Raw genomic sequence first — 18287 nt, forward strand, 5'->3', positions numbered from 1 at the left:
TTTAACCAATAAAAAGAAGAGTGAACAAAATTACACTTCATAGATAGATAGACACGTTTAGCTGTGTATCGCACGGGTAAAATGCTAGTAGAAACCTAACGTAGCCCTACAAGAAACATCAATAAACTAGTGGCCGAAAAAATATGTACTCCCTCCGTCCCATTTTCACTATCCATTTTTGAATTGTGTGTTATTTTTGAATTACTTATATCTTTCAATTTATGATTTTTTTTATCATTTTGAAAATTTTGTATTATAAAACTAATTGAAATCTGCCAAACAAGATTCATATTACATATTTTTCAAAATTTATACTAAAAAATATAGATAAAAAATATAAAAGAGAAACAAAATACTGAATAATAAAAATAAGACGGATAGTGTATCAACCAAGAGGAAAAGTTTGAACCAAAAACAACCTAAAATACCCAGATTCAGTGAATTTGTCTGTCCCTGTCACACATCATGAGGTCACATTCAGGACCCCCTGGAATATAGAATACAAGAGGAGCCACACACGCACAACCACCTCCGTTCCTTCCTCACAACAACTGAACAATTCTTCACCACAAGATCAGACTAGATCCACCTCCACTTATTCCCTTTCTTTTCTACAGTAATTTACCAAAGCAACCTTTTCGTTAATTATTTCACCACCAAATTAATGTGGTCCTTAATAACAGTATAATATGGTACTAATAAAAATAGTTAATTAAGATAATTGGTGAAATGGACAAGGCATGTGGGGGTGTCCATCATAAACTCCCTCAACCACAATCTTTTTAAAATTGTTCCCAAGCCATCTATGTAACTTTTTATTTATGATCATCCATTTGAGACTAATGTGATGTCCTATGATTCTTGCTTCCACAAAGTCGATTATCCTACTGAGAAAGCTTTCCCCACTTTGATGTGACTGCCGGCCATAAATTGTGGCCTTAAATCTAAACTATAGATTCCACGTAAACAAAAAGGAACCATTCTTGACCTTGAATTATATCAGGGTGATCAAATCAAACACTAGAGAATGGGACAACAAAGTATAATTTAAAAAAATGGAAATATCTTCCGATCCAATGACGTGTAAATTATTCGGCGTACTTTTACGGTACTCTCAATCATTTACGTAATGAAATAAATTATGTAATAGAGACATTGTGATCAATCACTTTTACTGGATGACTAGGAGATAAAAAGTGACTTGCATTATGTGACAATAATCTTTATTTGCGAAAAATATCACATGGTACTCCGAGAGTACTAAAAAATTGGCCTCTCATGACAATAGGTGAGCCTATTGGAAGTACTCTCAACAACCGAGGGATGCATTGAGAAAATTGGGAAAGTTCATGCATTCCAAATTTCCAATTAAAGCCCAAAGAGAGCACCCATGCCTTAGCCGTTGGATGCTAACGTGCCCCAAAACTAGTCATTCTCATCATCTGACACCGGCATTTGAATGAATGGTCAATACACAAATGGAGTACTAGTATGGTTAAGCACCTCAAACTTTTCTTGGGTATTGTAGAAACACTGTACCCAATAAACACTTGGCCCGAATTCTATACTACAGTGCTCTATCAAAGTCACATAATTTGGGTGGAAGAACGGAAAGCAAGCGTGAAACCGTTTTTAAAAAATATATATATATAAAATTATCAAAATTTCGCAACAAAGAGAATTGAAAGTATTAACGCAGAGCGATGATGGAAGTGCTACTCAAGCTGGGGAAAACACTACTTAACACATATTTTACCCACACCTTAGTGAAAGGATCAAAATTCAGGCTCTCGAATGACCCATTTACGACTACAAGCAGCAAAAAACCAAATTTTTCAGCTGCAAAATTGCGAATGAAAATACTACAATAATAACTGCCAGAACTTTAAATTTCAAGTCCGAGGTTAGTCATGAACACTGAACAGAATAGAAATTTCTTACTAAGGGTACTTCGAGCGCAACTGAGCATAATAGCCAAATCTAGGGAAATAAAAAAAACCGAAAGTTGTGGCAATATTTTGTAGGTGCTAAATAAATATACCAAATCCATGATACGGGTGTGAGGAAATCAAAGACATTGAAACCGACATTGCCAAGACCAATCAATAATAGGTGCACATATCGGATGTGGTCGATAATTTTCATTATTTTACTAGATCCATGTGTATCGGACAATCCAGGACTATTCCATGTCGAATTTCTGTTCACACAGATTTCTTCAAAGTCTGATGCGCCCAATGAATTAGGTAGTGAACTTCATCAAGAACAAGAAAGACTTTTAAGAGCCAAGCCAAGAAGAATGATTAAAGAGATTGAACTATCCAGTAGTATTTTACAGTGTAAAAAGCAGACATTCTCAACAGAAAATAATAAAACTTTAAAAAAGGAGTAGAGATTTTTCTACCCAAACTGAATGCTACAACATACATTTCTAAACGAGCAGAAATCAACGCCAACATGAATCTCCCCACAGTTTAGTGCCGGGGCATGTATATTCTTTGGAGGTCTGGATTTTTTGAAACGAGAAAAATCGAATGGGGATTACAATTAGCTAAAGTAGAAATCACCTCCCTAATACAACTAAAGATATCATATCAAGCAAACTACTAAGGTTAAAACAGGATTGATCACCCTGCCAGAGGCTCGTTGTTAGTCACGGCAATCAAACCTCCTTAAATCGGACGACGGCTACGGCATCCGCGACGCTTCCGAACGGACGGCTGCCGGATTCTCACTCAGACTACAGACCTCAACGATAGTCTCCATAATTTTCAGCGTTAGTACTCGTGCCAGTCAGGTCCGTTCTCTGGCGTTTCAAAGGCCTCGACGGTTCAACAAAAACGGTTCCGCTGTATCTTGGCGCCGCCGTTGACCTGTTTTCCCGGCGAGCAGATGAACAGCCGAGATCATCATCCTGCGATAGGAGAAATCAACAAATCGTGACTGTTAAGCCTTGTAATAGCACCATTTTATCAAAGATCTCAGTTCTTGGTGTCAGTGATCACGCAATTGAAAAGGAAATGCTTAATTTAAGAGTATATCACGGAGTCAGTTGAAGAAAAGCGGTTGTTTTAAACAGATCTGGCTCAATGCAGAAAATAGAAAGTAATTCGTGTAAGCTGAAGTTTCACAACTAATTTAAAAGAGGGAACGAAAATGGGAGAAAATTGAGAGGAAAATGAAAGAGAAATTGTACTGTGCACAATTTGAGATTTTTTTGTTTTCTCTATCTCTCCGGATCAAATGATGGGAGAGAATTTTTTTTACTTCATTTCTCTTATTTTTTCACAAGTTCCAAACAAAACACGACGATATTGTGAAAAAAAAAAGGCCAATGGATTGAGGATCTGCAAGGAAAAACTCAAAAAACAATCGAATTAAAAGAAAATACATACATCAGAGCAAAGATCTGCAGAATTCCGGCGAAACTGCTTCAGCGATGCTGCTCTTCCGCCGTTGCAAAACCTACTCGACGACTCCTCGCTACTGGAAGAACTCGCGTCCGGAGGAGGAGGCGGCGGCGGCGGCGTCGACGACCCCGGCACCACCTGATTCTCCCCTTCCTCCTCCTCATCATCATCCTCATCGTCTTCTTCTTCTTCTTCGCCGTCGTAACCTCCATCGCTCTCCTCGTCGTTCCGGACTCCGTTCTCCTCCGCCCCCTTCACTCCCCCGCACCCGTCGACGCAGCCTTCGCACACCGACACCGTCCGCCCCAGCTTCTCGCCAGAAGCACTCCACGGCGTCGGCGACTGGCACGCGTGGCACAGCAGAGTCCTCGAGTGCCTCGCAACCAGGAAGTTCGCCGAGTGAACCTTCGCGTCGCAGCCCCAGCATAGGCTCGCCTGGTCCGAGTCGCAGTACATCCTCGCCGGCGCCGACTTGCACAAATCGCAGCCCTTCATTTTCTCTCTCCGCTCTCTCTGTGTGTGTGTGTGTGTGTGTGTGTATTCTGCAAGTCCAGGAAGGGGAAAGAACGGAGGAGGAAAGGTATAGATATAGGGATGGGGCAACTTGCAGTCCCTCAAGAAACCATCTTGATTTTCCATTTAATTACTCCCTCCGTTACATTTTTGTTTTCCCTAGTTAACATTTTTTGCCGTTCCAAAAAAATTGTTGAATTTCATAATTAAATGGACAATAGACAATGAATTTCCTTTTCTACCCTTCTATTTACAAATTACTCCTATTTAAAAATATAAGAAAAGACAGTAATAGAAGGGTAAAATAAAAAATACAAATTTTTAAAAGTACAATAATTGTGTTCCCTTAATTAGTTGGAATTCAAAATTGACTAAAAATGGGGACGGAAGAGGGAGTATATGATAACCAATAGTATTGGTAGCTAGAAAGTACTATATGTCTATCGCTCATTATTTACCGCTTCCTCCTCTCAATCTCATCATCTAAAAATATTTTGGATGGTTCGAATTAAAAAAAATAAAAATTCTACATAAAGATTTATCTTTTTATAAATTCAGTTAATTAATTTTCGATACGAATGGTGAAATGTTGAGCGATGAATAGTTTTGCCGGGTGGTATATCTGGTAAACGGTTCTATTGAGTGCCAGGTGTAAGGCTCGTGGAGGTGCAAGAGGTTCTGTGGAGGAGATCTCGCCTGCCTTGTTTCGGGAGCAAGATATTTTTATTTTTTTTCCGAAGTTTGGAAACGTGGCGTCCACGTGGCCGGAGGATTGCTCGCAGATTTTTGATTCGCTCGCGTGGCTTTATCCTACTCTCGTGGGACGGGACCACGTGACGCGCACTTGAATCGGTGGGCCCCCCCGTAAATTCCGCTATTCTCGGTCATACGTTTTGGCATCGAATAGTTTGTTGAGCCCACGCGCTCGTCAGAGGGAGTTTCCCAGTAGTACACAGTCGCGTGGAAACACGGGCCCGAGATGCGAGTGAAGAATCCCGTTTATATGCTCGCCGGTGAATGGAGAAACAGTTCGGGCCACACGTTTGTCGCGTGAGCAGCACGCCGCGACGGTGCTCTGCGGCTTTGCGGATAATCGCCTCCTTTTTTTGCTTTTTTTGATTTTGATTTGATCGGATTGCGGATATATACGCTTGCGTCTGGGTTGACGTGGGTGATTAGGTGGCTGTTTCACGTGATTGTCGCCCACGTATTGTGACAATTGGAAAAAAAAAAGAAAAGAAAAGAAAAGAAAAAGAGAATGGCATGGCTGTGAAAAATCGATCGATCAATCCACTAAAAATAATTTTTTGACAAATCTATTAGCTTTGATTCAGGACCCGTTACACTAAGGTATTATGTACTAATTTTTTGATTTAAGAGATAGGTCATTCTCTTACAATATACTATTATCTTTAACTCAAAAAATAATTCAAATAAGTACTTTGAGTTAGTGTAGCACCCTCCCTCCAAAAAAAAAAAAAATTTGTTTTATGTTTTTTGAATTTCCCTACACAAGGAAAAAAGATTGTAAGTATAAATTATCATGAATTTTAAACAATTCAAAAAGGAAATAAAATAGTTACTATATAGATATTCCTATCTTTTTTAAAATTGTTTTCAAGTTCAGTCAATAGTTATTTGATTATTTCTTTTTAATTGCTTTCGTCTATACAAAATTGAAGAAGTCAAAATTTTAATCCGCGTTAAGAATAATTTACGGGCAAGTGGCAATAAAGATATGTCAATTGCAAAAAAAATGATAACACAGTTCAAGATCAAATAAATTTTAGAACTCGATATCTTTCAACAAGTCTGCCCACACACACATTCTGTGTGAACAGATTTTGCTGTTAGATTTGTCATAGATCTCACACAAACAATTTAAGCTATTCATTAAATGTAAAACATTTTTTCAAAGGTCCTCACGTAAAATCAACTCAATCCGATATATATAGTTACTCGATCCAATCATCTAACTTTTCATTATCTTAAAATTTGAATGAAAGTTTAGATTATTGGATCGAGCACCTATAGGTATCGAATTAAGTTGATTTTTCGTTGAGACCCTTGAAAAAATGTTTTACAATTAATGAATGACTCGAATCATTTGTGTGGGACCCGTGGTGAACCCCATAACAGTAATTGTGCAAAAATTATCTGTGTGGTTAGCAGTGCTGTAAATCTTTTGTTGTTATTTAAACTTGAGTAGTGCTACTGGTACAGCAGCTGCGTACAGATCCCCTTTGCGCCCGCCTCGGGTCCCGCAAAGATGATCGGAGCCGCTCATTTTGTTCAAAATACGTTGTTTAAGGTCCCCGAAAAAAATCACCTCAATCCGATATCGGGAAGGGTGTTTACGAATCATCCAACTTTGCTTCAAAACTTAGCCTAAATTTTGAAGCAAAGTTGGATGATTCGTAAACACCTTTCCCGATATCGAATTGAGGTGATTTTTTTCAGGGACCTTAAACGATATATTTTGAACAAAATGAGCGGCTCTGATCATCTTTGCGGGACCTGAGGCGGACGCAAAAGGGATCTGTACGCAGTTGCTATACAGCAGCTGCTGTACCAGTAGCATTTTTGTTTAAACTTAGACTTATTGCTGTGCATGTACAGATTGAAGGTTTTTTTTTTAATCATATTTTATATGTAGGCGCATTCAAAAGTTTTGCGGTTTCTATATGGAAGAAAATTTCCCTACCATTCATAGGGATTCGTCTTTAGTCAAATTTTTTTATTGTAACAATTTTTTTTGACTTTCTAATAAAGTACATTATATACATTAGAAACGTAAAAAATTTGATAAAAAAAATTCACTAAAAACAAAAAAATACGGACAACGAAACAGTCAAAACTTTTGAAAAAAATATTTCTGAGATAGGAACCAAACAAAGTTAATTGGGCTACAATTCATTAGATTTGTGTGACAACTAACTACTATGACTGTGGGAGCAATTAGAAGTTCAACCCACCAACGAGTGGACTACTTGCTAGGCTTTGGGCCGTTGTTCATAGGGTAACCAATTCCAAGTTAAGCCCAGAAACACGCACATACACACATTGGAGGAGGGAAAAATCGGAGTGCTATGAACACAATCAGAATATTTTGCACGACATGTCTATGTGACAGCGTCATTGGTAAGTAAGTACTTCAGGCCCGTTTGATAATGGGTTTGAAGGTTGGGATGGGACTACTAATCCCATGAGAGTATTAATACTTTGTTTGGTAACAAAAAAAAGGTCCGGACTATTAGTCCATTGAGATGTCTAAGCCGGCCATTAGGGGGTATTAGGAATACCCTCTAGGAGATGGTATTGGTAATCCCAATCCATCCTCTCCTCATTATCAATCCCTTCTCATTACTAATATCTTTTATCAATTCAATTCCGTCTCAAACAAACATAATATTAATAATTCTATCATCGAATCTCATCTCAAACAAACATATTCATTATCAATCCCTTCTCATTACCAATCTCAATCCTAATACCATCTCCTTACGAATCCCATCCATCTATCACCTGTTATCAAATGAGGCATAGTTGCCAATAAAGTACTGCCTATCGAGGCAAGTTTTCTTTAATTTTTCCTACCCATGGGCGGTTTGATTTGTTCTATTCTCCTCAACACCACCAAGTCACTGGTACATCTTCAGTTTGGATTAAGTTTTGCATATATATGTTCATTAATGGAATCCGTAATACAGCAGGTTTGGTAGAGATAAGGACTTTGGGTTTGAGTACGGTAATTGCAAAACTTGGACCGAATAGACCCGTTGTCATTCCTACTTTAGGCGAGCGTCAATAAACAAAATAGCCCGTGGGAAAAATAATTTGCCTATCAATGTCTATAATGTTGGAGAAGTTGTGGAAAGGAAAAAGACAATGGGTAAGAGCATCTCCAACCTTCACCCATATTTTTTTCTCAAATTTGAGTCAAATTTTGGATAAAAATTCATTTTGGATAGACACATCTCCAATCATTAAACCCAAATTTTACACATCTCTCTCTTTCTCTCTCTCTAACTAGCCGTTGGAGAAATGGGTCAAGGCAAAAATTGTCTCAGATTTGGGCAAAAAAATGAGTAAAACCCAAAATGGGAAAGGGTTTGGGTCAAAGATTGGAAAGAAATTTTTGTAATTTTTGCTCCATTTTTAAATTTGAGTCTTAAATTAGGTCAAGGCTGGAGATGCTCTAAGAGAGAAAAGAGATATGGGCAGAATGGAAGAGTTAGGCCCATGGGCCATGGTTTCCAACACATTGGGCTGGACTGGGGCAGCCGCATGGCCAGTCTTGAGTAGACTCTTCGGAATATGAGGAGCTGTTTCCCACTTTTCCACCGGGTAGGAGTGAATGGAAAATCAAATGGCGTGTGCGGTGTGAGCGTGGACGTGCCAGGATTTATCGTCGTCCAACATATGAAAGGCGTGAGCGCCTCAATTTGACTTCGTATGTAGTGCATTTGCGTGTGACCCAAAGGGTGAGACTACAAAGAGGTTCGTGGCTTTGCCACAATGAGCGTGGACTTAGAATTTCCCAACCGTGTAGGAAAAGAAGTAACAACGTAGCATAACTTTATTATGTCGTAATAATAGAGTTGGATATACAAGAGAGATGGAATAACTTTATTATGTCGTAATAATAAAGTTTGGGGTACAAGAGAGATAGAAACCCGAATTACTCGAAGAAGTAATTGAGCGAATGTGAGAAGTGAGATAATAGCTTCACTGGGAAGGCTTTGATTTTAAGCGTTGAGCTTGATTGGTGTGTGAATCATTTTTTCTTCTTGAGTTCTTCTATTTATTGGCCAAAAACTTCAACAGTTTTGCATGTGTATTTTCCAGCCTTGCTCTTGTAGTGCCAAGTGTCCCATGAACCTTTGTTGGCCGAATAGTGCACACGTTCTTCTCTAGTCATGGGTGGTTTCCAAAGGTAGTAGGCCTTTTTGACAAGTCAAATAGCCTTTAAAAAATAAATAACTGCTTGTCCACCTCCTCTTATGTGGCAGAAAAGAAAACATGGGGTAATTGCTTTTTCATAGAATGCCACGTGTCCTTCATTTGTGTGCCCACTAACAAATCAAAAATCACCATTTTCTCCCATATGGAACATTGCATATATATATATGTATGCGTGTATATCTTCATCAGCCACCGCATAGCAAATTATTCGGCGCATCTCGCTTCACTTGGACAAATTAATTGGGCCTTGCTCCAAATCACAAAATTAATGTGGCCCATTAACTTTTTAGCCCGAGCAACCCATAAAAATTGGCCCAATTTAATTAAGAATTAATTAAATGGCCCTCTAGCGCTAACTCGAGGTTTGGTGCCAAAAACGGATGTAAATAGGAGCTTTCTTAGGGAATTCCTTCTCAAGCAGTCTTTGAATGGGAACACACTTCGCTATTAGGCTTATTAATGTTTTTATTTTTAAAGGTGTGTTTAGTTGACATCAATTCTTGGAAGCGAAAGAGAGCTTCGGAGATATAAAGAGAAGGCACCACGTGGACTTGACTTGATCAATGTATAAATAATCTAAATTGAAATATAGATATAGATATAGAGGTAGATATATGGATACAGTCATAGATTTCTTGATGGAGAAAAGCTAAATGCCAAGGGCCCTTTCTAGCTAGGAGTTTGGAGTTCATTTAGTTCAATATTCACTCCTTCCAAGAAAGTCTCAAGTCGCAACCCCTAAAAGTCATTGGGGGAAAAGGTCATACTTTGCATCTTCTCTTACATTGCCGAATGTTGAACTAACTAACAAGCACTAAAGAAGGCATTGACAAATTAACCTATTCCTTGTTGGAGATGGAATTGCTTTATGGAATTTCTTAGCAGAGTCATGGACCAATACCCATCTTTATTTTCCACATTGGATGGAGCCCTCAAAAAAACAGATTGGTAGTGAAGCAATCAGTTAATTACTTTTTGTTAACACACTTTACTAATGTACATCATTTCCCACACACTTAAGAGTAAGTTATTTAGTTTGGACAGAATATTATATTGCACTAATTGAAATTTGAAAATAGGGCCTATTCGAATATGATGATAATAACCACTCAATCGCCACATTAATTTGCGAGCTACGTTTGAGAAAGAAGTCCGTATTGTACTACTACAGCCTCGAAAATGAGAAAAATGAAAATTAACATCAGTGAAAGTGTTAATGTAATTCTTTTAGTCTCTTAAGGTGGTTTTTCAAATAAGAGTACTTGATCAATATAATTATATCACGAGATCTGCTTCCAAGTAAGAGTTTTTGTGTCACCATGTACTTGTGCCAGATCCAAACTCTACATCACTAATAGTGAGTGAGGTTGTGGTACTTCATTTGGAAGAGAAGTTCCAGCTACATCACTAATCGCTTGCCTTTTAGAGCATCCACATCAGTTTCTCTTAATTTTGAACCAAATTAGAAAGAAAAAGTTTAGTATTTTTTCACGTAAGCACACAAGTGTCTACTGCATTAGACTTTCTATTCTAACTCAATTCTATATATATATTGAAGGGTCGAGGAGGATCACGCAATCATTTAGCATAAATAGGAGTAAAAAGCACTAGTAGCGTATGGTTTAATTTTCCCTTTCTCATCACAAACTTCAATTATTCACAAACCATTTTAGCTGTTAAAAGAATATTTCAATTTTTAAGAGATCATGTTCAATTAGGTTGTCTCGGCTAGTCAGGACCCATAAATTAACTAAACTAAAAGTAAAATGCGTTCGAATCTAACATTTACTACATATGTATACTTGATTCATCACACATGTACATGAGAATCAAATATAAACAGTAGAGAATCAAAGTCAAAATCACGCCCAACAACAAGTATATAAAAATTTAATTAAAAACCAACCAAACAAGACACCACATCCATGTAACCTGCCAACCCCCCAAGGTCCCCCAACCAGGCCGACATTATTCACCAGTGTCATGTGAAAATGGTTTCCAACAATTTGAAAAAAAATGGAACCACCCTCGTGGCCCCCTGAGATGAGGAAGTTCAAGGGGACAGAGAACACAAAAAAAAACACGGATTGGATTCTCTTCAGGGGCTAAATCGTCATGTCTGGTGGTTTGGTATTTGAAAAGTTTTTTGAAAAATAGTAGGGGTAATAAGTGGAGAGAGATAGAGAGAGAAATGTTAGAAGTAAGGGGAATCTAGAGGGAACTTTTTTAAAAATGCTTTTTGAAAAGGGAAGTGAACGAGGCAAGTAATTGAAATTATTCATTTTATAGATCTTGAGAATAATTTACTATTTTTTTTCCTGTCAGCATCTTGAGAACATTAGATATGCCAACTATTATGTTGATCGAATATAGTTCAGTATGCTTTGAAGCGAATTTATACTGAGAAATCAATTTCCGATCTAGTATTTTAATAATTTCATTTTATAAACAAATATGTTCCAAATTCATATCAAACGACATCTAATTAGTATAACTTTAAATATGATTACTTTTCTCGAGAACGTCTAAAAAAATGAATGATCTCCATTACTGAACCAGGCTCGGAAAGAGCTCATTAACAAAAGGACAAGAATGTCCAATCTTTATGGGAGACTCGGGAGGATCCAATTCCTTTCGTATAGTATAAAAATAAAGAAGCCACACTTGCAAAAAAAAAAACCTTGAGCAAGTGTTCAGAAAGATCCATTTTCTAAGAAAAATACTGCTAACGAAACAGACGGGCAATTGCAGTCTTTGCAGCAACCGAAGCCGACCAGCTATTGCCCTCTCTGTATCTCGGTTGTCATCCATTGTGGATCCCACTCACCTTCCTCGAACCCCTTTATTCTTCTCCTATAAATATTCATCCCCCCTTCCTGTTCCCTCCTATCAATCCAACCCCTCTCCATCTCTCTCCACTTTCTCTCTCCATAAAGTATTTTCCCAAAAAAAAAATGGCAGGAAGAAAACCTAACAATTCTGCAGCCACAGGGGCAGAGTTCGAAGACCTGTTGCCGATCATGGCCAATAAACTGGGAGGGGAGGGCCTGATAAAAGAGCTGTGCAATGGGTTTTGCCTGTTGATGGACAGGGAGAAAAAGGTAATTACATTCGAGAGCTTGAAGAGGAACTCGGCGGTTCTCGGGTTGCAGGGCTTGAGAGACGACGAGTTGCAGAGCATGGTGAGGGAGGGCGATTTGGACGGCGACGGGGCCCTCAACCAGATGGAGTTTTGCGTTCTGATGTTCAGATTGAGTCCTGATCTCATGGAGGAGTCCGAGGCTTGGCTTCAGAGAGCTTTGGAACAAGAGCTTGGGAAATGAATTATTACTAATTTTTGATCCTGTAAATTGGTTTTTTTTTCCCTTCCTTTTCTCCTGTTCAATCGGAATTGGAATAATAACATTGTTTGACTGGGTTTCTTCACGATGATATAGAAGCAATTGATTGAAGAGAATATGGAGTTCAGTACATTATACATATACTGATACGTAAGAGTTTTTTTTGCACATGGTAGATACTGTATCCAATTCCTATTACAGCTTTCTGCTTGATTTATATGACATTTTGCGGTTTACGAGATCCAATAAACCAGCTTTAAGTCTGATACCTAGGTTTTTAATTGGTACTTCGGCTCTTCGTTGCACAGAATTTTTAGGCGTCCACGATACATTATAGTATTCGAAAGCTCAAGCTTTGTTTGAATTGGAATTTGAAAAGCTTTTTGAAAAATAGTAGGGATAATAAGTGGAGAGAGATAGAGAGAGAAATGTTGAAAGTAGGAAAAATCTAGAGAGAATTTTTTTAAAAATTCTTTTTAAGTTGCAAAGAGAACAAAGCATTACGTGATAGATTTAAGATATTACCGATTTAGCGTATTTTACTCCGTTCACCTCAAATTAAAACTTTAGACTACATTTACGTAGATAGTACTTCTGGATGTAGGAGTAAAGTTGTAAAGTAGATGATCTGTGCAACAGCAATAAATTTTTTTTTTTTTTTTGGAGTACTTGATGCTTTTATGAGTATAAGTTTTGAGAAATGATATAGGTACCGACCATGGAGGAGAGAAAACGTACCGACGGCCGCCGGCGGGCCGTCTCCGGCCACCGGACGGCCGATCCGAGCCGTCCAAAAATTCTAAAAAAAAAAACCGATGGGGCCTACGCGAGGATCAACGGCATCCGAGGTGTGTAGGGTACTTGATCCGAGCACTTTTTTTGTGTGTATATACACGTATATACATATATACAAGAAAAAAGGGTGCTCGGATCAAGTACTTTACACACCTCGGATGCCATTAATTCTCGCGTAGGCCCCATCGGTTTTTTTTTTTAGAATTTTTGGACGGCTCGGATCGGCCGTCCGGTGGCCGGAGACGGCCCGCCGGCGGCCGTCGGTACGTTTTCTCTCCTCCATGGTCGGTACCTATATCATTTCCTTTTATAAACCAACCAACCAAATAAGCGGAGGGAAAAACCCAAATACACAGAAAGTTATACAAGGAAAGACCTAATACAAACTACCAAAATAATCAAATCGTTTTCTACTGGATATGAGTTCCCAGAAATCTAGTAGAGATGTGCCATCTCTGCTGCTGAATTTGGGATATGTTTTCTAAGTAAAAACACGAAGCCGCAGGTTGTCATTTACACAAGCAAAAACCTCATCAGGACTCCTCGGCCTTCCACCCAACCCCCAGGAATTTCTCCCAAGCCAAATGTAATAAACCCCCGCAGAAAAAGACAGTTCGAAAAGAAGAGCTCTAAAAGAAATACTAGTACCCCAGAGCCCAATTCAACTCATCATCCCAGTTCCCAGAGCTTCTATGAATTCGAAATCTGGTCCAAACTGATTGCCAAACCTGACTGGAAAAGTTACATTCAAAGAAGAGATGGCTGGCACTTTCAAAATGCAGTGAGCATAAAGTACAGAGAGGATCAATGGACATACCCCACTTTTTTTTTTTCTTTCTGATCGGAGCATACCTCATTTTTTATTATTATCAGGAGCATACCCCACTTCAGAAGCCTATCTTTTGTGGGCATCTTTCTGAGACAGGTAATCCATAAGATAAAAGCCCACATAGGGACAGTTTCCGAGAACCAAACAAAAGAAGACCAATTCACCTTTGGCCTTTCTATTCCTCATGGCTTCCTAAGTATGTTTAGTTGAATAACTTCCTGATGGTGAAATTGACCAAGTTATCACATCCTCTCTGTCCCCTTGGGGAATAAGATGAGTGGATGATTGAATCTGTTGGATGATCCTATTACGTGGTCTGGGCCAATGCCAACCACCATTCACAATTACATAACTGACTTTATCAAAGAGTGAAAAACCAATTCTAGACAAAGTCTAGTCATCGAGTATTTTGTAAAGCGGGCCTCTTGGATGCCAATTATCCTAGCCAAAGAAAAGGTTGACTGTCCATTACCTATGATGTGTTTAACAAATTACCTATGATGTGTTTAACAAAGAGGTGTCCCAAATCTCTTAACTTCAGCAGCTTTCTAATTGTCCAAAACAGTCATTAGGAATAGGCATGTACCAGATGTTCTTATTTTTAATGGTGTAACTGTGTACCCAGCAATATTACGTCTTTTGCTGACGAGTTACAAAATGATTGTGTGCAATATACATCGAAATGTTACAATTTGTTTCCTCTAATTACAAAAATATTTGGCACTAGCTAGATTACATTTTTTAGAATTTTTGATCAGAATCATATCGTAGGCGCTCCTATATGTAGTAGCTCTGTTTTCTATCTTTTGTCCTCTTTTGTCGGATCTCTCTCTCCCTATCTCCTTGATCCAAAGAACCCCCGGCTCATGCCCACGGGTAGGGGTGTGCACGGGTCGGACGGGCCGGGTTCGGCCACGAACCCGACCCGACTAGTCGGTCATCACTTTTTTGGGACCCGAACCCGAACCCGAACCGAAGGAGGGGGGATACCCGTCCGTGTAACCGATCTTTTTTGGTCGGGTTGGGTTTTGGTCGGGTCGGGTAAGAAAAAACATCACCCCGAGCCCCGAACCGAAAACTGATTTTTTTGGAAAATTGTACCCGTACCCGACCGAACCACATGTTCGGCCCCGCCCGAAACCCTTCGGGTCGGGTCGGGTTCGTCGGGTCTCGGTTTTTTTGCACACCCGTACCCACGGAGACTGGAGCATTGATTTTTTAATGGAACTGTGCTATGCACACAGATAAATAGTTAATATATCTTGCACAGATTTTTGTATAGGGCCCACTACGGATCTCACACAAACAATCCAACCCATTCATTAAATGTAAAATATCTTTCCAAGGGTCCTTGTGAAAAATTAGTTTAATCCGATACCTATAACTGCTCGATCGAATCATCAAACTTTTCATTTGATTTTCAGAATAATGAAATGTTAAATGATTGGATCAAGTACTTATAAGTATCGGATTGAGCTAATTTTTTGCGGGAATACTTAAAAAAATGTTTTATATTTAATGAATGACTCGAATTGTTTATGTAAGACCCTTAATGGGCCCCACACAAAAATCTGTGCGGGATTTGTGTATAACAAGTCTATGTCAACAGACTTTTTGTTTTTTAATAATGTCTAGTGGCTGATAGATCATTATCCCAAAATAAAAAAAAATAAAAATAAACAGTGGGTCAGAGATCCGCCAATGGTGAAGTCAAGTCAATTGTTGATGCTGTCTAGTGCAATTAGCATTAAAGCCACTACGGGCACACTTTCCTCTTTTCTTTTTCTTTTTTCTTTTTTCCCTTCTTCTTCTTCCTCATTTTTAGATGAGTCCCTTCTCTTAATCAACGTCTTAGGTGGTGTTCAAGTTTCTTTTTAAATCTTATTTTTTAAAAAGAAGGTAATTTCAAATTTAAATATAATAAAAATAAAAAATAATTTTTTCATTTTTTTTGCACCGTTTAAAAGATCTTAATGAGATCTATAGAACAAGATCTATATTAATAGGAAAATTATTTGCGTAAACACATGATTTTTAAACTTGAAATTACCTTATTTTTGAAAAAGAAGGTTTAATAAGAAGCTGGAACAGGGCCTTAGTCAATGGCACGAGGTGAGTTGGGAGTAGAGTTGCTAAACGAATCAAGCAAATCGAGTCTGAGCTCATGTTCGTTCGTTAAAAACTTGTTTAAGATTGACTTGTTACATAATCAAATCAAGCATGAACATTTTTTCGGAAGCTCATTAAGATTTCAAGCCAAGCTTGAACAAGCTACTATTCGGCTTGTTTTACTTATTATGTATAAAAAAATTTAAGCTACATGAGATCGGCTCATGTTTGACTTGATTAAAGCTCGTTGGAGATCGATCGACTTGTCTCATAAACCAGCTAAGCTTGAACATATTTCTGAAGCTCATTAAGTTATCAAACCAAGCTACTTCCTGCGTGGCTCGTTTATCATCCCTAGTTAAGGAGGCAACTTCCATTGTTCTCCCTCCATCCTATTAGACTTTGTCTCACATTGCTCATCTAAGTCACCCAAACTTGGTTAATATAATCAAGAGGTTACTCCACATATAGCCAATTGATTTTAGGTTGGAATCCTCCAAGAAATCTAACACGTGCAGCACTTTTTATCCATTTTTTGGCATGCGTGCCCGTTTGTAAATTACTTATATTCTTCAATCTATAATGCCTTTTATAATTTTGTCTAATAAAAATAATTAAGATCTATCAAATAAAATTCATACTGCATGTAAAAATCATTTACGCTTAAATATATGCAAACAATTTTTTGAAGTGTCCAAATAGTAAAAGTAGACAAAAAATTTGGGACAGAGGAGTACAATTTTGCATGTCATTTAGTTCAAAATTCCTCCCATATATTGTGGTCCAAGCTCAAGATTTCACCGAATTCCTATATACTTGAATGAAAAAGTTGTTTTTATAGAAGGGAGATTTAACCTGACAAAAATGGAAAAAAAAATTTGTATGAGAAAGTTGATTTCTATGAGAGGAATGCTATAGAAACATGCAGAAGTGCACAGATCTAAACACAGATGTCTCTGAAATTGACCGATGCATGTGAGTTCCACCGGGTAGATATGGCGCTCAAAACGAAGATTTCGAGCATGGATTTCGTTACTCACAACCTGCATTGGATCTTTCAACAATTCTATCCAAAAGTTTATGTATCAAATGAGTTCCTTTTATGATTATCTCACTTCTAGATTGTAATAAAGGGATCAAGATGTTCTGTGGAATTTTCCCAACAAATTGTTAATAGTACAAGTATACACAGCCTTCTAAGAAGATCTCTAATTCTAGTTGTCCGGAACTGAGAAAAATCCACATCCTCGACCTCCTTTTGACAAAATGGCCACTGGTCAGCCTTGTATTCCCACCCTCTTCTCTTTGTGAGAGACAAAGATGTGCACATATCAATTACCCTTTTCAACCTTTGTTGGCGGCTTTCACATGAGAGATTTTGATTTCTTTGCAAGACTTTGATTCACGGAGTTCATGACTTCATGGCCTCAAAACAAGAGTGTCTAGAAGTGGATATTAGTACTTTTGTACTCACTTTGCCTTATTACAATGGATTCTCTATTTTGTTCTTGTCATATAAAGAAGAACCTATTTCATCATAATTCCATTGCAACAAAACTGTGGATATCAAACTCCCGGATTTAAACTCGCAAAAATGCTAGGAACACATCAAACTATACATTTTTTTCTCACAAGTAATCGTGGGACCCTCTAAATAGTATTATGGGTCCTACCATCACTTGTGAGAGAGATGTAAAAATGGATGTAAAGGTTTTGTAGCTGGGTACTAATCTAGGCCTCTCATACCTGTTTGTTGTAGACTTCAAGAGGTGAAAATGATGGTTGTTACCATAATCATTTCATAATTTATGATGCAAATTTTGCTTATCGGCTTAATTTACAATGCTATTACCTCCCCTAGTCCTTTGTTATCCATCTACAAACAGTCCATCAATAGCAAATTATATAACCACTCTAAAGAAGTTTCCAATTTCGAGTCTCAGCTCTGTAAAGAGGAAACCTTCTATAACAGGAACCATTTGTACTGATGATAGTTTCTTGCATATTGAATCCAACCAAAAATAATGTTGCCACTTTGTTGCCTTTGCATTCTCTGTATTAGCTCATGTTGACCGTAGAATCGTACTTCAGGTGTCCAACATACAAAATCCCTACAAAATACGATGGAAATCAAACCCCAAATCGTCACAATACTAACCAAAATTAAGGATCATTTCTTTAAGATATATCTTCCAGCCAAACTTATTGGAAAGCGAATTTCGCATCGGAAGAAGCTCTAGATAATCCCGTCATCTGTGACCTGATCCTTTCTCTCCGAAGGGATCCCTAAAACTGTTGTGTCCCGAGGAGAGAGTCATTTCTTGC

At 38.2% G+C, this 18287-nt stretch overlaps 2 protein-coding genes across 2 annotated transcripts; one reads left to right on the forward strand and one right to left on the reverse strand.

Moving 5' to 3' along the window:
* Positions 1–2300: 2300 nt before the first annotated feature.
* Positions 2301–4042, reverse strand: LOC131330583 (putative zinc finger protein At1g68190). The gene is made up of 2 exons (XM_058364207.1): positions 3396–4042; positions 2301–2914 (listed from the first exon to the last, which is right to left on the reverse strand). Exons 1-2 carry the CDS (start codon positions 3903–3905, stop codon positions 2750–2752), a joined length of 675 nt encoding a protein of 224 aa, XP_058220190.1. The 5' UTR covers positions 3906–4042; the 3' UTR covers positions 2301–2749.
* A 7726-nt stretch (positions 4043–11768) lies between these two features.
* LOC131330584 (calcium-binding protein KRP1-like) lies at positions 11769–12345 on the forward strand. Its single transcript, XM_058364208.1, has one exon. The coding sequence runs from the start codon at positions 11843–11845 to the stop codon at positions 12209–12211; it is 369 nt and encodes a 122-aa protein (XP_058220191.1). The 5' UTR covers positions 11769–11842; the 3' UTR covers positions 12212–12345.
* Positions 12346–18287: the final 5942 nt, after the last annotated feature.

The sequence above is a fragment of the Rhododendron vialii genome, chromosome 6a (genome assembly GCF_030253575.1).
Source record: "Rhododendron vialii isolate Sample 1 chromosome 6a, ASM3025357v1".
Lineage (NCBI taxonomy): Eukaryota > Viridiplantae > Streptophyta > Magnoliopsida > Ericales > Ericaceae > Rhododendron > Rhododendron vialii.

Excerpts from the sequence above, each read along its gene's own strand:
- LOC131330583 (XM_058364207.1), bottom strand. The coding sequence starts at position 3,905 with ATGAAGGGCTGCGATTTGTGCAAGTCGGCGCCGGCGAGGATGTACTGC. Across the intron at positions 2,915-3,395 it reads CTGCAGATCTTTGCTCTGAT|GATGATGATCTCGGCTGTTC; the intron begins GTATGTATTTTC and ends CTCCTATCGCAG.
- LOC131330584 (XM_058364208.1), top strand. The coding sequence starts at position 11,843 with ATGGCAGGAAGAAAACCTAACAATTCTGCAGCCACAGGGGCAGAGTTC.